The sequence below is a fragment of the Nematostella vectensis genome, chromosome 13 (assembly GCF_932526225.1).
Source record: "Nematostella vectensis chromosome 13, jaNemVect1.1, whole genome shotgun sequence".
NCBI lineage: Eukaryota > Metazoa > Cnidaria > Anthozoa > Actiniaria > Edwardsiidae > Nematostella > Nematostella vectensis.
The window spans coordinates 10354164-10374418 of NC_064046.1; the positions used below are offsets into that span (position 1 = coordinate 10354164).

Genomic DNA, 20255 nt, shown 5'->3' on the forward strand with positions numbered 1-20255 from the left:
TGAATTCAGCATTCCTTTAAGTCCTGGGACATGAAAAAGTTGTGACTTTGCATGAGAAAGGAATATGCGTTCCTCGTGTGGTAAAACAAGAACGTCATTGCCAATAATTAAAAGTGTGATAAACACCTTCAGTTTAAGTACAGTCAGTGGCTTCCAATTGCACTCTTCCTTTGCTGTAGCATTTGCATTTGTGCAATCAACAATATTGATCATCAGTAAAAAATAACTAAAAAGCTTTTTTTTAAAAAAACTTTTTCTGTGGTCTTTCATGTTCTTGTTCAGTTTTTTCCGCATTTCCCGCATATTTTCCTCTCCAACAGGGGTGCATCTTTCACAGTTGCGTGTATTGAGCGCTTTACTGAACTCGCCCAATGCGAGTTAGTAAGTGAGAAATAAGATATTGACCATTCAATTTAATCTTTTTCAATTCAATTCTTTATCTATGAGTTTTCATTTTATAAAGTATTTGTTTTTAGAGAAAAATTTATAATTTAAATAAACAGAGTATAATATGACTTTTGTAGTGATAAACATCAGCATCTTGTAAATTGTAACATTGAACAATGTTCTAACATAAAAATATAAAGGGGAATTACAATAATACATTGATAAACAATTGTGTAAAATGTCACATGAGCAATGTCCTAATAATGCGAAAATATTTGCAGCACATGTTCTGTTACAAAGTTCTAGCATGAAATAATTTCAAATGTTGTTTATAATATCAGCAATCATACTCGTTTCGTAGTAATGTTTACGAGAGACAAGCTTGCATAATGACAAACAACAATAAGGGAAAAAAAGGAAGAGTTTTTTTAAGACTATTTTTTAAGGTTTGTGTTACCACAATAAAAACCAGTCGCATCCCAACAAGCAGTTACTTGTGGCAAAGGCGGACACCAGCCTCGTTCCATAGCATGATAGTGAACGGCTCTGGAACGGCTCGTGGATTTGTTGGACATATCCAAAATTTTTCTTTTTTAAAGTGCTCCTGGACAACATTCATTGCTTCGTCCTCATCCTGCGATGTGACGTCACGTTTTATGAGAGCAAGGCTTTAAATAAGGTTAGCACTAAGCTCCTTACCCTTTCTAGCCTCGCTCTATAGGCGGCAGAGGAAAGCTTAACCCTTTCAGGCCTAAGTTTCCAGAACTGACAAATGACTCCCTGTCCTGAATTAATTAACCTCACACAACTCAAGTTATAGTCACCTTCAAACATTGCTTTATTGTAAGGAAACTACTGATTATTGTAGCTAACAATATAGAAATTGCTTACTCCCATATAATAAGTATTCTTTTAAGCCTAAAATGGGTTCAAACAAGCTTGGTTTAAGAAAATTACAAAGCAATGAAAATCATGTTTTTGAATTTCCCGCCACTAATCCACCTATTGTACAGTCTTTGTCAAGAGAACAATTTACTATACCTAAGCAGAAAGCTATAGAAACTAGAATTCAGTGGCATGGAGTATTAAACTAAGCTCTAATGTTATTGCTGTCCTTTCCTCAATCAGGGGAATGTCCGTATTTCAGTTTATTAGTTGTCGTCTCTGCGCTGCTGGTGCCATTCACGAAAGCAGTCTCCCACGCACAAGTGAACATCGCACTTTCGGCACCCGTTTCGCGTTTCCTTTGCACGTTTCACTGCCTTATTTACAGCTTTTAAGCGCTTGTTCTTAGATTGGCAGTTTTTACAGGCTTTCGCCTTGTCTGCCAATTTCTCCGAAAAGTGCTCGACATCCGCGATAACCGGGAGAATGCGCAGACGTCCGGCTCGCTATCTTCCCTCGTAAGTTCCAATGAGGCTCTTTGCAAGTGCAAGTCTAAACTCGAAGTTAGTAAGTTTCGCTTCAGCACTCTGTCCATGGAGCTGCCATGCGTTGATTATTGAGATGTCCATGTAAAAGTAAAATAAATATTTCCACCATTTCACGTGTCGTCTCGAGGATACCGTATAGTATGAGCGATGCTGATCGCTGAGGTCAACGCCGCCCATGTGCTTGCAGTATAGAGAGACACTCGGCGGCCTGTTGATCTCCACTTGCGTGAATTGTCCGTTGATTTTTCTCCTCCGGGTCACTGTGTCATCCCCCCCGGCCTCGCACACTGTTGACAACACAGTCACCGGTTTGTTTGCCGCTTTATTTCGCCATAAAACGACTACCGTGTTTCCTTTATGTGCGAAGGCCGAGTCGCCTTGATTGGCGAGCTTCACGTTCTTCAAGCACGGGGGGAAATCGCTGCGGTTCTTTCTCAGTGTTCCACAGGCGTAAATTTGATGCTCTCGAAAAAGTCCGCCACTTGAGAAATAATTGTCCATAAAGACAAAATACCCGCAGTTCTTGATCGGCGACACGAGCTCCGTCACAATTTTGTTTACACTGCCGCCGTCACGTTGGTTGGGATTTTTGCCGGTGTAGATGGAGGACGTAATCATATAGCCGGAGCTCGCGTCGCAAAGGCAAAATACTTTGATCCCTCGTTTCGTAGGCTTCATTGGCATATATTGTACGAAGGATAATCGTCCTTTATACTTAATCATCGCTTCGTCAATTGATAATTCGCCTTTTGTAGCAAAATAGGCCTCAAAATTGTCTAAGCATTTCGCTTGAATTATGTCGATGAATGGCTTCGCTTTGTAGGGCTTGAACTCTGCGCTGCCCCTCGCCGGCGCCGTTGTGTTATCGCACAGATGCAAATAACGCAAAATGGCAAAGAAGCGGTCTCTCACGATGGGTCTTGCAATGTTAGGCTGGTATAAAAATGGCTCACTTTCGCTCCAATAATCCTTCATCGAAGGAAGCTTCACAATGCCCATCATGATGGTGATGCCGAGAAACGCCTTCAGTTCTTCGACAGTTAGAGGTTTGATGTTTCCCTCTTTGTCGAACCAATTCGCGTCCTTAGTTTTCTTCCTCCCTTCGTTGTCAAAGTCGTCAGGGTTGCATTGAACCGCGTACTTACTAGTCTCGGTCACAATGAGTTCTATCACCTCTGATTTGAAAAACAACTCAAAGAAAGATAGGGGAGACAAGTTTCCATGTAGGTTTTTTGGGCCGCATCTAGGAGTGAAGTCAGGAATAGAGATCAGCGAAGAATTTCTCGACCAAATCTCGTCTTCAATGTCTTCGCTCTCGTGGCCTTCGTCTTCGGAAGAGCTATCCGAGCTTGAACCGCCAATTTCTTGGCTTTCAAAGCCCTCAAACTCTTCATCATCGGACTCTCCTAAGATATCTTCAAACCATGAATCCATTTGGTCAATGGATTCATGGTTCTTGCGGGATTTGATTCTGTTGTTAGCGAACAGTAAATATTGGACTCATTGAGATGGTCGCAAAAAAATCAGTCCAAGATCCCGTAAACTGACTATAGCAATTTTTGGTTCTCGAGGCAGTATTTTGCCCACTCCCCATCGGAAAACTGAAATAGAGTAGTTTAAATGCCAAGACTACTTTAAAAATCTTGCTATTATGAATATCGCAAGCACCCAAAAAAGACAGTCTCCCGACGTTTTTATCCTTTGAAATTATACAATAATTTTATTTGTGGGCATTGTAGTCATGGCAGTAATAATGACAATTGTTGTTGTGATGACGATAATGATAATAACGGTGTAAGGGTCCGTAGGTAACATGGGGACATAGAAGGCAGCCTCCCCCTTAAAAGTGCAGAAATAAAAGTATAAAGACTTGAAAAAATAGCGTCTTTCCCGAAGACAAATTAACGAAATATCTGAGTTCTTCCCCCCTGGACAATTTTTTTCTAGCTACGGCCTTGTGGTAATGATGATGTTCTTCATTGTTGTGATGATGTGGATGATGATTAGAGTGATAATTAGGCTTTTAATGAAGGAAATAATAATGACGATAACTACCTTATCAACTACTCCTGGTAATCCCTCATCCTGCAGATTTAAAAAGGAAGAAAAAATCACGTATGTCGCAGCAATCCCAAGTCAGCTCGTATATTCGTTGTTCGTTTAGTTAATATTTTCCCCAGATTATGCGTAAACTTTCAAAGCGTCATGGCAGTAGGGCCAGAAACGATAAGTATTCAGGTGGCTGCAACATGATTTAGTAAGAGGTAATAAGTTATGCATTAAACATTGGAGGGGTTTCTGATAAAGTTCAAATAACATTTCATATAGAAATGTCTTTCTCTTACTTCAGAAGAGCTTGAAGTTGATGCGTACTACTGTTCTTGTCTTCTTCTCTTCTCTCGATTTCTCTTCTCTTTCAAACCTACCCCCTCTGCCGGCCTTGATTTGCCTAGTTATGTTGACCTGGACGCTCAAGGTTCCGGAGGATGGTTAGGAAAAGAAAAAGGCTTGTTCAACAAAGCAACGTTTCTATTTTACATAGGAGTAAAAAGTTTTGATGTAACTTCGTTCATCGCAAGTAACGAACGTTAACGCAATTATTTCATTTTACAGTATATCATATTTTTTTGTCAAAGACCTTTAATAAAATCTATTTTTGTACGAATGCACACATACGCGAACAAATTCCTTTCCTGTGTCTAAAACATTGGCCGGTTGAGCACTCTTGGCACTCCCTTTCATCTTGAGCACTGAATATAGGCTTGCTTTCTGTTGTTCGGAAGCCTACAAACACACCTTTTCTGTGTGTACCCTAGCAGGGCTGGATTTCATAATGGCCATAGCTGGGAACCGATACATTTTGAGTGCCTCTAGGCAAGCAACATAGTGCTGCCTCATTTCTTGTTGCGAGTACAGCAGTTTCACTGGGCTAACACAAAGCACAAAGATGTGCCCATTTGGGTCTGTAGATTCTGCTGATGAAATGTTAACTGGGCTTTTGATTAAGACATGTTTGTTTGGGCGGTCTATGTATTTATACATAATGGAGTCAGAGAGATTTGACCTCAAATTTTGTCCCAAACAGGAATTCACAGTTCATACTGCATGCCCCGGGGTAGCTCTTGCGAAAAGCTCTGGGGACGCAATGAAACGCGGTCACACACCCACAAACACTGAATACAGTTTGTCATTATGCAAGCTTGTCTCTCAGTGACCCTGAATTTATTATTCTCGACCGTTTATATCGTTCCCCCAGTCACGGAGCTTATCGGAGCTGCAGCCTGCCTGACAAAACAGAGAGGGGGAGGCTCTTTTTTTCCTCAAATTTTCTGAATTTTACTGTGGACTGTCATGACCAGTTGTTATTGGAATATATTTTTTGTAATTTATCAAGGGAGGTCAAGGACTGTCGATTAACTCAAGCTAACATTAGTCTCCCTTGTACGTACCAATACGCTCGAGCACTTCACTTCTCCATGAGAACTTCTAGTCATAAAAATATATTTGCTTGGTGCAAGGCTTTGATCATACAAGGTATGAATATATACGACTAAAATATTGTTGTCTAATATTTTTGTTGTCATGCGTTTTCCTAGTATGTTAGATAAACAGAGGCAAAGGTATCATAACCTCGGGAAATATAGCACTATAATTTAGTTTCGTATATTATGTTGGTTAAGGGTTATGCTACAGGAAAAACAGATAACATCTGTTATCGAGACTATTCATACAACTGCCTGGCAACGTTTTTCTATATATACATGGATTTGCAAATTCCCAGTTAGTGGCTCTGTTTTTGTTGTTGTTTCTTCACTGGACCAGAAGGACCAGGTGCCACTTTTCCCCCTTAACACTCTTTCCTCTAACTTGCCTATATAGTCGGCCCAATTTTTTTTTATCTTTGATGGACAACATACTATTTTCGGCCACAACATACTATTTTCTTTTTAACATATCGAGTTTAAAAGCGCTCTAGTCGGGCTGAAGCACCTGGGGCGTTTCTGGTGGTCATCGCTCGTTTATGTTGTCTAGGGTGCAATTCCTTGGTGGTGCGGAATTTGCTCAACATGACCATAATCGTCTTTGGCTATTTTATCTTATTTTAATTGCATCCACTCTATCGCCTAAACACAGGTATTGGATTGTACGAAATTTCGATCTCTCTTTGCAGCTCTTTTATAGTCACGGCTCTGATAAAAAAAGCCAAGACTACAATCTTCTTGTTCTCTCATGAAGTGTTATCCATCCGGAGATATAGAACGTCGGATAATTTTTTTCTCTCAAGCAAAGAACCTGAGGTAAACATTTGTCTTTCAGCTCGATCTTTTATCTTTTTGTCTTGTTTTACCCGTTCCTGTTCCTTAACCAAAAAGTCGAGAATCAGATGAATAGTTAGGTTTGGGTCATGTAGATATATTCAGACGTCTATATATGCGAAGGCATTTCACCGCGTGTTAATAAGCATGCCGGTGATATGTGGTGTTTGAGGAACAGACAACAGATAGTTAAAGGTGTTGGGCAAATTAAGTAGTGTGCTATACCATGCTCCTCAATATAAATTTTAATTGTCTGTCCCTAAAAAATAGGGCAAACAGATCGCTTCACACATAATTATTTCAGCACATGTCAAAGAAAATACTTCGCGCTGACAGATACTTTAATCCGTACACCCAGTTGCGGAGATCCACGCTCCTGTTGTTATTGTATTACCTGTTAAATTTTACAGCAATTTCAGCCCATGCTACCGGCCCTTCCTTGCTTTTAGTTTTATAAAAGTGTTCTGCCCATAATGTGACGAGGCAGCGTTGCTCCTCTTCGGGCCATTTATCATAGCTTCTTTTGCCCTCGGTCGAGTCACTAGAATCCTATGGCGAAGAAGTTTTCGCCTGCACTGCCGCTTGCGCGGTTGGACTGGCTGCCGGTGGCTGAGAGAAATCTTCGTTGCCAGTATTATATCCTTGGCCATATAGCTGATAAAAGTAGACTGGATCGCCATAGCTTGGGTCGAAGTTTGAATGAAATGACGGGAAAAAGCCGCGTCTGATCATCGTGAAGGTCGCTACGAATAATACCCACGCATACAGCTTTACGGACACTATTACTGTGTTCTGGTTTTGATTCGCCTGACAAGTGTTGACATTTCACGCTGCGAACTCTATTGTTCAAGCAAAACTTTTTAAAGATTTCCAGCCCCAAGGCTGCTGTACGGCGTCTTTTATGTTTTGCCGATTGGGAATTTTTTTTCCGATTTCTCAAACAAGGTGTTAAATAAACAGGAGAGTCAGAAAAGTTTTCCAAGTGCAACCCCTACCATAGACTAAATAAATACTGTTAGGACAGACTGCTCTAAATATATACGTTTTTAGAGCAAAGAATGTAAATCATTCTTTTCTTTTTGGCGTCATGCCAAGGTGTACCCTCGCCTCTTCCCCCTTAAGTGTAACATAGTAGCTATCGATTAAATGTTGACGTGTATGTTGCTAAAAAATTGAAAAATAAGCAGGCTAGATATAAAATAATAAAAGCCTTCTATAGACCCAATCGGCTAACTCCCAATCGGCTAACTGTGTTTACAGCTTTTTGCCACCCAATTCAGATCAAGTGATCATTCCCTGTGGTGGATACTTATGCTTGTTTTCACATACACTCATGCACTCAGTCGAGTGAGGAAAATTTTGCAATTGTAACCACCCAAAGAAATCATCACATGTTTTAATTTGGTGGCAACAAAATGTTGTTTAAAAAAAATGGCATTAAACTAGCAGAAATGTATAGTCTTCTAAATCCATTTCTTTCCAAATTCTTACAATAGTGCAAATCCTAGGGACATTTGCCTCAGCTGATAATATGACTACAATTAGAAATAGGTGAAGGTGAAGTTATTAATGTGTCGTTCCTTCTTCTTTTCCGGCTTTGCTGTATTTTATTTTAAAATAATACAAATATTATAAAATGGATTAGTAAACAAATAAGCAGCCCTGTTAAAGATGAAGAACATTTAATTGAGGCCAACTTCTGTGAATAGAAATAGAAGTAGGATACAGCACATGCACAATTGCGTTGGCGCCGTCTTTCACTCATATCTCTCTTCTCCTCTGTCATACGTTGCCGGCGTTCTGACTGTTGTTTGCGTTTGTATCACACATGCAAAAATATCGCACATTCTCTTGGGATGCATGTTTAACACTATTTTATATTTGGTTTACCTGCTTGCCTTACATTGCTTAAGTAATGTACTTACGGTTCATCAATGAAACAAACCCCAATTTGTTTTTTCACTCTTCTATACTTTAATCTCCCTCTTCTGTCGCGAACTACCCTATCAATGATATAAAAAAGAGATTGTGTTAAATATGACACAAACCAATAATTATTGTTATCGTATAAACAATTTCACAAAATGTACTTACCCTACTTGAAGCCGGAACATCCTTCCGAACCTCGCCTACACAGAGTATAATGAAAACAAATTTATTATAGCAAAAGCCAAATTAAAATAAACTAATTTACAATTTTACAAACATGTAGCCAAATGAATCATTGTTGTAGGATGGTCTAAAATATAGTACAGGATAGTACTAGGAACTGTATCTTAAACGGTAATATAAACGGGTACTACAAACGGTAGTTAAAACGGGAACGAAAATAAGGCATTACAATCTTGCTAGAAGCAAGTTCTTTCGTCTCCTTTCATCGATGCTCTTTTCAATCCAAAATATTGTTGTCGTTCTTACTGTTCTTACTTCGCAACTGATTGTTACTAACAAAAGTGCCTCTATTTATAGTCGGTGGAACAAGAAAAGGACATGCCTAAAATTGCAGAAAGGTGTAGGATCGTCCTGCGCATTTCCGTAGCTAAATAACGCGGCCAGGTTGTACTACTGCACGCTAGTACGTTGTACTAGCGTTGTACTTCCTTGAACTTTCAATATGTACAATGTTATCCAAATCGCGTAGACTTATATATTCCTTATCATCTATAGTGTTATAAATTAACTTTTTTCAATAGTATTATATTTTTATTTTTCATGTTTTGTGATCCCTGTGGTTTTTCATACAAACCTTGTTTGGGAAAATTCTATCCGGGTTTTCGGGGTGTTTGCGTTTATTAGACTTAGTATCTAGGTTGACTTAAAAGTTAAGTGCTGCGTTAAATGGAATGACGTTTGAGGTAATGGACACAAGTAAAAAAAAGACAACGTTGAATAGAGTTACTTTTTAATTATTAACAAGAAACTTACCTACACAACAATTCAACCAATCAACTCAACAATCAATCAATCAACTCAACTTTCCGCATTTTTTCTTCCCCATTGTGGCTTTACATTGGGGGTTTTGGTAATGGACAAGTTTTCCTGTTGCTGGAATTTCACACATTGACACACATGTGGTAGCTTGACAAATTCCGCACACATGACAGTGTGAACACATCTGTTTGGAAGGTGCTAGGTAATTCTGCTGGTGGTTGAACATTGTCCATAGGTAACGTTGGTGTTATCATACAGCCAGTTTGGGTAGTTGAAAGGCTGACCTTACCAAATTGCATTCCCAGGCGAAGGTTTTTAAATTCATAAGTTTGTCCATTGGCAACCTTAGTTGTCAGTCGACCCCATAAAGTAAGTTTTATGGACCCTGTGGCATCTGTCAGCTGGCATTCAGCAACATCTACTTGTTGCTGGGTGGCCTGTTAAGTTACAGTCTTAGAGATAGACAGTTGATGAATCCAGTGATGTTAATAAGTTGACCAGGTTTTAAGTTTTGCAAGGAACCAACTGTACAGCATGCTGAAGTTGGTGGTAATTCTTTCCTTTCAAAGAAAGGCTCAACATCTTCAATTAAGGCTTTCTTTTTAATTATGACATCAACTGGATAGCCAGGCCTTTTTCCACCAAGTCGTACTTTGTTTAATTTAACTGATTCAAATTTTTGAACGTCAGCCGAGGTTGGATCAAAACAAACTCCCCTTATGTTTCCTTTTGGAGTTTGTAGTAGACATTTAAACCATTTCCTCCTATAATTATTGGATTTTACAGGTGACACATTATGTACGAAGCATTCCAGTTCTGTTTTGAGGTCTTCATCAGTTACTGGAGGTTCTAATCAATTAATTAATTAATTAATTACTAATTAAAAATCGAGCTTAATGCCAGTGGCAGTAGACAGAGTACTTCGTGTTGGTAGGGCCATGTCATGAATAGAGCAGGTCATAATCAGATAATACATAGATTTGTATGGTTATGCAAATGAGTGTCTCTAATTGAATCAAGCCAATGATTTTCCCTTGAATAATCTAACGAGCAAAAAAAAAATCTAAGCCTCCTGATTCATGCAAGCACTGCAAGTCTCTTGTGCTAGTCGCTGTAGTCTATGTTCTTCATCGAGACGGTAAAGCAAACTGGGAGATGATTTCAGATTGGATAACCTTTGATACGTCATTGGCTCTATGATGCATGAAGATAAAGATTTCACTCTGCTCAATCCCACATAGGAAACACCTAGGGTCTTTTCTGATTTACCAATATCAATCCATGCTTTAGGTAATGTAAGACCTTGGCTTTTATGAATTGTAATAGACCACGAGAGTTTCAGAGGTAACTGTAGCCTCTCATGGAGGCCACCTGCTAAGTTAGCTGTCACTGTTATTGGACATATGGGAACACAAGATGGAGTGTTGTCCTTAATGGATGGACCTCTAGTTATCAAACTGTACAATGACAGCAATAGACAAGTCAGGTGGCTGATGGCCTGTCTGGTAGATTATATTCCTTATGATTCCAGTGGCTCCATTACAAAGACCGACACAAGGCCATAGATTCATAGTCAACATGACTTTTGCATCTTTTGCAAGAAGAACTAATGGTTCTAATCCTGACATATCATCTGAGCTAGCTTTTTTAGCTTTGTTAGCTGACGAGTCAGCAGGAGATTCCAGTCATCGACAGTGGATTGTCCAATGGACAAACTCCTCACGCAGTGGGCATGAAATCTTAACCTGATGCTTACCTTTCTTAGCGCAAGACGCGATGGCCTGGTAGGCTAAATTTGAGTAAAGCTTTGCTGCGGGAACAAGGAGTGAAAAGGAAGTAGTTTTTCCCCGCGAATTTCTGCAAACTCTTGAGAGATGTGGTTTTCTTTTTTAGGATGTTTTCGGCGAATTTCCGCCTTTTATTTTCTGGGAGAATATAAGCCTGCTTCTCAGAATCGCAGATATAACTTTCGTAACGCAAGCGGTTGGATGGTAACAATTGACTTTTTTTAAGCCCCAGGAAGTAGCCCGAAGATATCAGAACAGAACAGGCGATGAAAACTCTGCCAACTCGAGATTAGATAAAGAGTAACTATTGAGAGATTACTGTAACCGCAACAGGGAACATGAGCAGGGAACGCGAGCAGGGAACGCCTAAGGAACTGATATAATGAGTAGCTGCCAGACCCACTGTATTATATATGAATGCACTAGCTTTCCATCCAAAGGGTAGAGTATCGTAGACGAAATACCACACCTTCCACTTGAGGCCGAAGAAAGTAGGACTTTGCGGGCTAAGACGTATGTGGTCGTAACAGCTTTTATAATCCCAAGTCGCCTGGAAATGACCAAGCTCAACATAGCGACAAAGATCAGTCAAGTAGTCCATTTGGAAAGGGGAGTCCTTAATCCAACTGTTCAAAAAGCGTTCATCATGGCACATCACGGTTCGACCATAAACAATATGCACCGACGCAAGTATAGACTCTATTTTATTTTATTTTCTCACAGTACTTAATCTAACAAAAAGATAATGACTTGACCCGCAAAATTACAAAGACATTACATTCTAGATTCAGAGTAAAATGAATACCACTAGACCTAAACGAAAGCTAAAATAAATTCTGGACTAAAATGTACCTCTTTAATTGGTCCAGGATTTTCGGCTGGAGCCGCTGGAGGAGGACTTTCTACAGGCAGTTGAACTACAGCGATTTCCTCCGCTGCTGCTGTGGCAGCTGCCAACACTTGTAGAATTTCATGTTCAACTTCTCTTGGTTCGGCCATAGTAGAACAGAAACTAAAACGGTAGAATAAAGAGACTGAATACAAGATATAAAAACGGAAAGTCCAAGGGAAAATATAACACCTACGAATATATTCAAAAGGTCCCGAAGAATCTAAAAGAACAATGAATAAGAAGGCTTTGGTGACGCAAAAATGGCCTTTAAGAAAACCCTGCGCATTTCAACAATTGTACGCCAAATGGCCCCTGCGACCGAGGTTATAACGTTCTGGAGCATATGCTTTACGCTGGTTACTGGTTACCCTCTGCCGGGGCGTGCGGTACGTTAGAAAATGGAACCGGTGCCTGCTTAATCGCTTTTTGAATTTCTTTCGCCATCTGAACTTCCACTTCTGAGCCTACTAGAGAAGAACCGGAAGGGCGGTAAACCAGCCAGCGATCTGGACTGCCTGAGGATGACTAGAACCTCCAGGCTTGATCGTGCTTTGTGTCCTTGGCAACATCCACAAGTTGCTCCAGGGCCGCCAATGTCGCGAAAGCATAAAAAATTTGCGGGAGAAGGGACAACAACTGCCGGATATAACGAAGGGCAGACAACGATTTTTTCATTAGCTTGTGCTTTCATTCCTTTAATTTTAATAAGGCGTCGATCCGTTCATAAATAAAAAAATAATGACAAATACTCCCATTTTACACAAGTTGAACACGTGAGTATGTGGATTAAGGTTTACTCTAAAGAACAGATTTCACTAACAGAAAAATAGTCCAATTGCACAGTAATTACCTCATTATGAATAAAGCCAACATTGGTAAACGCAAAAACAAAAAGCTAAGACAATTATAAACTATAAGCTAACCAAACTTTGAACAATATGACAAATCCACAGATTTGACAAACTACATAAGTTTTTCACTAGCATCAACTCACTACGAGATGCCAATTTTGACTTGACATGTCCTACACTCGGCTACTGCCTCGACCCACGAGCAAGAAATAAATTTTTGACTAACGCTGACTCAGAACTAGTTGCTAAATTAAACCTGACACACAAGTTCTATGTCCAGCTAATAGCTCTACCCATGAGCAAGGACACAACTATTCACTCAACGACAGAATCGCCGAATTCCACTTGACACACAAGTACCATAGAAAGTCCCGAATAATCTAAAAGAACAATGAATAAGATAGACCAAAAAGGCTTCGGCGATGCAAAAATGGGAAAAAAGAGAAATAATTTTACGACCTATAGTTTTGCGTATCTCTTGCGAATGTGGATAAATCACTGCTAGCGCTTCTTTAAATAACAAGATATTACGCAAGAGAATTCACACTTTATTAAATAAACATCTATTACAATCTGGGGTTATGCAACCAACACATTCAAGAGATTTGTGGCATTAATTCATGGATGAGAAAGAACTCAGACTGATAAAGCTATTTTCATTTTATTTTGATAATCATACATTGTAATGACTAGCTCAGACAACAGTTATCAGATAATTCAGGAATCCGTTCACCTATAATAGGCATTTCTGCCCAACAGTGGCAATTGAAAATGTCCTTATTAGGTAGGCTTTCGAGGTTTCCTAACTCTCTGTTCCTTTGTGCCACATGATCTCTTACAAAGTCAACCACCTAGAGATGATCAATACTGCGCACCATGGACAATGCTGTAAACAAAACGCCATCAGTGAACTCAGTGCTGCAACAAATCCCACACGATTTCCACGAAGCTCGGCAAGACGGAACATGTTGTGTGCGTCTACTTTCAAGTTAGTGAAATAGAGGTGGACCTCTATCCTAGCAAAACAATGCTGTAGAAACGTTTATAGTAATAATATGCCGTTCCCCCGTTTTTAGGGCACTCCATCATCAAATGTTTCCAATCGATTGCTCCGATATAATTGAGGAAATACATACTGACTTTGGAGGGCGTTCCAAATAGCATCACACGTTTCTAGGATGATGTTTGAAACAGTTGCCTGGCCAATTCGAAAAGAGAATGACTGGCTCTGTTGCGAGTCTCCCGTCGCAAGTAAACCTCAGTGTAAACATCAGCCTCTGCTGTCGAAATTGGGCTTCCGTGATTGGCGGGGTTTCTTGACCAAATGTGGGCCCACAAGACTCAATAGATGATGAAAACGATCAGGGGACATTCTCAGGAACCTAATGATAAAATTTTCCATCAAAAAGTAATAAAAAAAAAACAGAAATGTGAAACAATGCAATACTTTTGAATACCTGTAGAAGTACTCTCCTGTCGTGGTGGTGGAGCTCTCGTGCGAGTGTGTGAAAAGCGCCGTAAGTCTGGTAGGTCTGCCTAACACAGAATCCGTGTTTTCTTCTCTCAGTACGTTTTTATAGCTCGCCGCAGGTGGATAAGAATAAACAAATAAAAGAGAAAAATTGGGCACTCCGATTCAACGCCGCCATTTTTATTTAATTTTGGCGCGTAAACGAACCCCGTCGACAATTGGCACGCTCATATGGAAACACTCAATCGCGAAGATCGTGACCGATCAGTAGAAACGCGGATTGTGGCAAATGTGACGATCGGTGGCGATTATATGGAAACCAGGCAAAGAAACAAAGAGAAAGAAAAGCTCGCGGATTGTGAGCAATATCATATCCTTTCTTTGAGAGCCTAAACTTCAGTTGACCAAACATAGTGAATGCCGAAGTAATAAAGGGGCAGGTTGTGACAACTGACAAAGATAGAGATAGATACGTTTATTTCCTTTGCAGCCGAGGCTTAATTATAGTTGTTATCAGGCTAGTTTTGATTGACAATTGCACAAACTTTGGCTCGGCTAATTGCGTAATATTTCCGGTATCCCATGTGTGTGCATGTGCCAGATCTTAAACTTCAAAATTGCTTTGAATCACTTTAAATCACTAACAATTGTTTCATAGATTTGATAGATTTAATTTTGTATTTATTCAGCACAGATACATAAAAAGAAATGGGTTATTTATTATTAACAAATTCCAGACTAGGGGGAAATTGGGTTGAAGAATAGTACCCAAATACAAATACGAGTGTACAAATACAAATCGACTTCTCTTCAGGACTCTTATCTGGGAAATCAAGCTCTAAGCTTCAAAATGTCAGAGGGCGAAATGAGCCAAGAAGACGAGTGAACAATTTTTTAAGGACATTGAGAAACTCTTCTTTTGTAGGACTTATCTTCCTTGCAAACGCTGGTGCTTTAAACAAGAAAAAAACAGGAAACGAAACAAGAAATTTATAATAGCATTCACTTTACCAACAAATGGGATGAGGTGTATTTAATTTTCTCATGGCCGCCTCCTGTTGCCAAGAACGGTTTGGTTACCCTCTGCCGGGTAGGTAGGTATGGTGCCTGGTTTTAAGGCGGAACCATGAAGATTCGATGTGTAGGGTGTGTACATCGGTATTTGGATCGACAAAATTGTACCGGTGTACAACAACCCTGTGATTGTCCACAACATTTGATTATTGGGCCTGATGGCGTCGATACGCCGCCCAATCATCAGAATGCACCGTGGATACCGGGAGTAGCGCTTGTTGGGTGATCGGGGGCAGTGTCTGGGCATCTCTCCGTGGTACAAACTGGAAATAGCCTTTGGAAGGGTAATAGGCGGTAGACAGCACGCTAAACACCCAATTCTCGAGCATTGGCGACCTTCCACGGTTGTACTTAAATGGAAAAATACAAATAAAATACCTGACACAATTTATCGAATATAAAAAACAAATACCAGGTAAAAACAATTGTACTCCCCTTTTTATATTAGAATTTTCATATCGCATTCTGGGTAATAATAAATAAGATCAGATGTTAATAGCTGTTAGGTAAGGTGTACCTTTGGCTTGTGGTTGAATCTGCTCTCGTCAATCTGGCAGACAACGCCGGGCCTCCGAATGCTATCACAGGCCGTCGTTGCACATCTTCTGCAGAGATGTCTCTGGTTCTAGCTGATATATCGCCCACAGCTTGTTCACCTACATCCCCAATCTCTGCAGATGTCTCCTGCTTCAACTTTTTTGCCCAAGAATGCATTATGATGACAATTTTAGAAAGTTCAATTCTTGGGAACCCGGCGAAGAAGGATTCATTCCTCACCGATTCCCTGCGATGGAAGTTTGGGCACCTGTTTAATATGACACCCGAGTAAAGCAACCACAACGATAATGTTTTTGTTGTGTTTTGTGATCTATCTATTAGTACGTAGCCTGCTAGCCGGTAGGCTCTATTTCCAGCCTATTTCAATCCTCTACTGGGTTCATTCGGAAATATTTGTTTCGGTGTTTTTGGATTCCTGTGACCAAATAGCAAGCATGCGTACAGCCGGAAATAAACCCTTGTTTATATACTGGTACATACTTTACAAAACATTGACAATTACAGTATTTTGTCCACTGTATACGTTACGTTAAGTCACTTGCAGTTTTTGTATACTTTGCAAAGCAAATGTTTGAACATCCACATCTTGTAGTATATTGATGGTTGCCCATCATGGTGCCCTTTGATGAGCTCTTCTTTTTCATTTTGCGTATAGAGCCCTGATAAGTAAAAGTAAGGTATACTATATTATTAAAATAACAGCTATTGTGAGATAAGATTCTGTATTGAATTAATCTCAAAATCTGTAAATGTAACTTCTCATGCATCTTATTTGTCTGCTTTATGAGAAATAATCGGTAGAGCAGCTTCTATGGTAGTTCTTAGCATTTAAAAAACTCCAGGAAAATATTTTGTTTTGAAAATTTTGAGTTCATACTTTTTGCATACTGTCTTCCTGCCATTTTTAAGGGTGCTGTCTTCAGCCCCACAATTTGCTGTCCATTATGCTGCAAACCTCCTTATACCTTGACAAAAAGTATCTCTTACAAATCATACAGTGGCAACTTATGGGAGGTTATCCAAATTTTGGGAACACTACTAACTATAATTTAAGGGGTGGAAATTCGAGAATTGTTTTACCACGCCCAAAAAGTCAAGTCCTTCAGTTTTAGAGTCCTCCACGGTTTCAAACAGTTCAGACAGAACCTCTTTACCTAGATTGTAATTGATCTTGAAATTATGCGTTCGTCGACCCGACCCGACCCGACCTGACCAATCAAACCGAATCATTCTCATCCCGCAAAAAGGTCAATACAAATAGCCTTTTCAGATGCAAATTGCCGGTGATAACGATAATTAGCGTGGTATAGGTGTCAAAAGAGATCAGATCGAGAAGATGACTTTAGAAATTAAAAGGAGTAGCCATCAAGACAAGGCAACTACTTACAAGGGTAGCAGTTTGCTTAAATCCATTTAACTTAAATTGTTCTCTTTTCTTGCATAGTACTGGCAATCACTTGCATGGGCGGTGTCTTTGCAGTACAATTGCTGTGTCAGTAGCTTGTTCATAAGGACAAAATCTGCCACCTTTCTCAAATTTGCATTGGCCTTTCTCCTGTCACAATACAGGCAAACATTTGCATGGGCTGGGTCTTTCTTGTGTTGTGATTGGATAATTGACAAAGCATTTTGTTTTTGCTTTAAGTAGCAGCACTATGCGAAGGTATGATTGTAGCTTATATGTGCTATCGTTCTCAAGTGCTGCTTTTCCCCTTGGGTGCGGCTGCATTGTGGATTATCACCCACCATGCATTTGGCGTTGTTTGCCCTCACCTTTACTGGGCAATTTTTAGATTTATCAGAGCAAATTATATATTTTGACAAATTTTATTAATAAAGCGGCTTTGGGCTAACAGCCCATAGCCATTATGATTCAAACACTGTCTTGTCTTGTATCCACGCCCAGTAAACAAAGCGCGGGTTAAAGCAGCTCTCGTTATATGGATGCTAAGTGGGGAAAGCATAAATGGTAAATAGTGCGCCAGTCGGCCGAATGTTTTTTTGGGCACTACCCCAACTGGGTGGCATTGAAAGTTAGGTAATTGGGGCGCGGAGAACAGGCCTGCCATACGGCCTAGGTTGACCTCTTATGTTTTTTGAAATTATCTCAGGGTGCTCCCGAGCTGAAATAAGATTAGGTGAAACACGAGACTTTTTGGTGCCATCCAAACCAATGCGTCACCGAAACGTAACTAATTAAAAATAAAGTTACAAATTCCCGATCTGGATGGGGAGAGTTCCTGTTCTAGAAGATCTATTCTTTGTGCCTAGGCGCTGGCCTGCGGATGCGGAGATTCCGGCGCAACACTGGTGAGCGGGATGGGGGTCGTCGCATTTTTGGTAAACGTGGGAATAGATGCTGGGTTGACGGGAACAGCCGGTGACTCGGTTGAAGTCGAAGCACACGGAAGGGCAGTCTTCAGAGCGATGGAAGGGGGCCAGTGCCTCGTCCAGTAGGCGATTGAGGCCCAAGGGAAACGCAGAGCCAGGAGTGCTGAGGCTTTCCGTGCCTTCGCTTGCGACGACTGGTGATGGTGGAGGGTCCTGTTGTGGTGGCCGCCAACTTGCGAGAGCGTCGGACACAGTTTTCTGTATGACAGACAGCTGGGCTTCCAAAAAGCCGGTCGGATCAGTCGGATGACTGGTGGGCGCTTGGCGCCCCCTTTGCCGCTCGGGGCTGAAGGTGAAGCCTCCTCAGTCCTTGAGTGGCTTGCCGGAGGCGATCTATTTGTTGCTGCTGTGTTCCACCAGAGGGAAGGTTGAGGGCTTGTAGTCGCAGACCAAGCACCTCGGTAGAGAGGCGAGAGAACTCATCTCCTCCAGACAAACGCGAACGTTTAGGCATATTTAACCGATTTTCAAATGTTTTTTTACAGTACACGTAGCTTATTAAGCGAAAGAGCGTATGACTTTACTTTAGGTGTGGCGCTTTATATAGGTAGATAGCGACCAATAAGAATTAAGATCGTGTATAGTGAGGTATCTCACGTGAAACATATTGAGTAATACCTGTGCTATCGTAGCATGATACGTGTACCCGTACGATATAATTTATGAGTGATCTTTGAGCCTGGCTTCGGCTCCATTAACGGAAATTACCGTCCCCAGTGGTGACGTTAATTTTGGATTAAACGTTATCAAATTCACATTGAAATATGTACATCAAGAAATGCTTATGTTTTTCTTCCAACTCTTTTTTTATTGGATAATCTTGAAAAAGTTTGAATTCGCCGACAATGTCTTCATTCCCTAAAGTGAAAATATGTTATTATTCATTATTACATCAATACGTAGCCGGATCGCCTCACACACTTGTTTGTTGGCTGTCTTTGCTATTATATCCAAATATTTGTCCATTATCTAAAAAAAATAAAAAAGAAATGAAGAGTCGCAAACCATGGCCCCTCTTATCAGAAATCCTTGTTAAGCCGTTTCTTATGCTTAGCTTTCTTTAAATGTAAATCGTTTGCACAAGTTTTTTTTAAGATGCCCAATATTCCAGCCCTCAGGCATGATGGTTTTCATGAGGGCAGCTTGAACAGTGGGCATGTTCAACTTGAGTGTTCCTCCAGTGAACCTTTCAACTGGAGGGTCCCTCCAGTGAACCTTTCCTATGACCTGGAACTGGGCGTCTGACCATATGGCCTCCACCTAGGATAAAATCAAGTCCCATTTTGATTGTTTCTTTTTTAATTAAGGAGTTTAAATTACCTTGGCACGTCGGTTTTCATATATCAATCGTCGATGGCAGCTTTCAAAGGCTGTCATGTCTATCTCACAGCAAAAGACATGGCCGTCGCCGTTCACCTCTACGGTCACATTTGCGAACTTCTGCTTTTCATAAACAGTTACAACCATTTCCCTTTTGGGCTTTCTGAAGCTTCCCCCCTTCTTTTCCAGAAAACTAACCGAGAAAGAAGTGGGGGAAGTTGCTGTATGCCTTAGCTACATACTGGCCTTGTGTCCTGAGACCTGAGAAAGAGCGAAATTTGGCACAAATCACGGTATATATAAAGAAAAAGAAAAACAGCAAAGTCAAAACAAAGCTGTGCATTCTTCCTCAGGACTTTCTTCCTTCTTCGCCCTTTTTGCTGGTATCGACAATTCCTGTAGTTTAAATTTTTAAAATTTTATTTTAAGTTATAATTTGGCTTAGTATAGGATTGGGTTGCTAGCATACAATACATTTATTCAAACTCGCTTATCGGACTATCGTGACAAATTTATATTATCTGCTTGTTTCTGTTTGAGTATTTATTTCACAGAGAGATATAAGTGGATTGCAAAGAAGCAAAGAACGAGTAATTTTCGTGTGAATTCTCCACATCTTTATGCTAGTATAAAGCAACATAAATACCTTCTTTACGCAAGTTTACGTACGCCCAACCCTCATTATATTATAACCTTATGTACATAGGTGTAAAGATAACATTTCCCCAATTCACATTTACGCAATTTGCCAAACAAAAATAGTCTTTAGTGTGCTGTTATTTTATTGTCTTTATCATAATCTTTGTACTTTGACTTACAAAAACAGTAACATATAATGGTTTTT

General features: G+C 40.2%; 1 protein-coding gene and 1 pseudogene across 1 annotated transcript; both read right to left on the reverse strand.

Moving 5' to 3' along the window:
- Window positions 1–1201: 1201 nt before the first annotated feature.
- LOC125556726 (piggyBac transposable element-derived protein 2-like) lies at window positions 1202–5161 on the reverse strand. The gene has a single exon (XM_048720445.1). The coding sequence runs from the start codon at window positions 3252–3254 to the stop codon at window positions 1779–1781; it is 1476 nt and encodes a 491-aa protein (XP_048576402.1). The 5' UTR covers window positions 3255–5161; the 3' UTR covers window positions 1202–1778.
- Window positions 5162–9512: 4351 nt separating this feature from the next.
- LOC125558943 lies at window positions 9513–11455 on the reverse strand (annotated as a pseudogene).
- Between the last annotated feature and the right edge of the window lie 8800 nt (window positions 11456–20255).

Bases quoted from the DNA above. Each gene is read 5' to 3' on its own strand.
- LOC125556726 (XM_048720445.1), bottom strand. From the start codon at position 3,254: ATGGATTCATGGTTTGAAGATATCTTAGGAGAGTCCGATGATGAAGAG.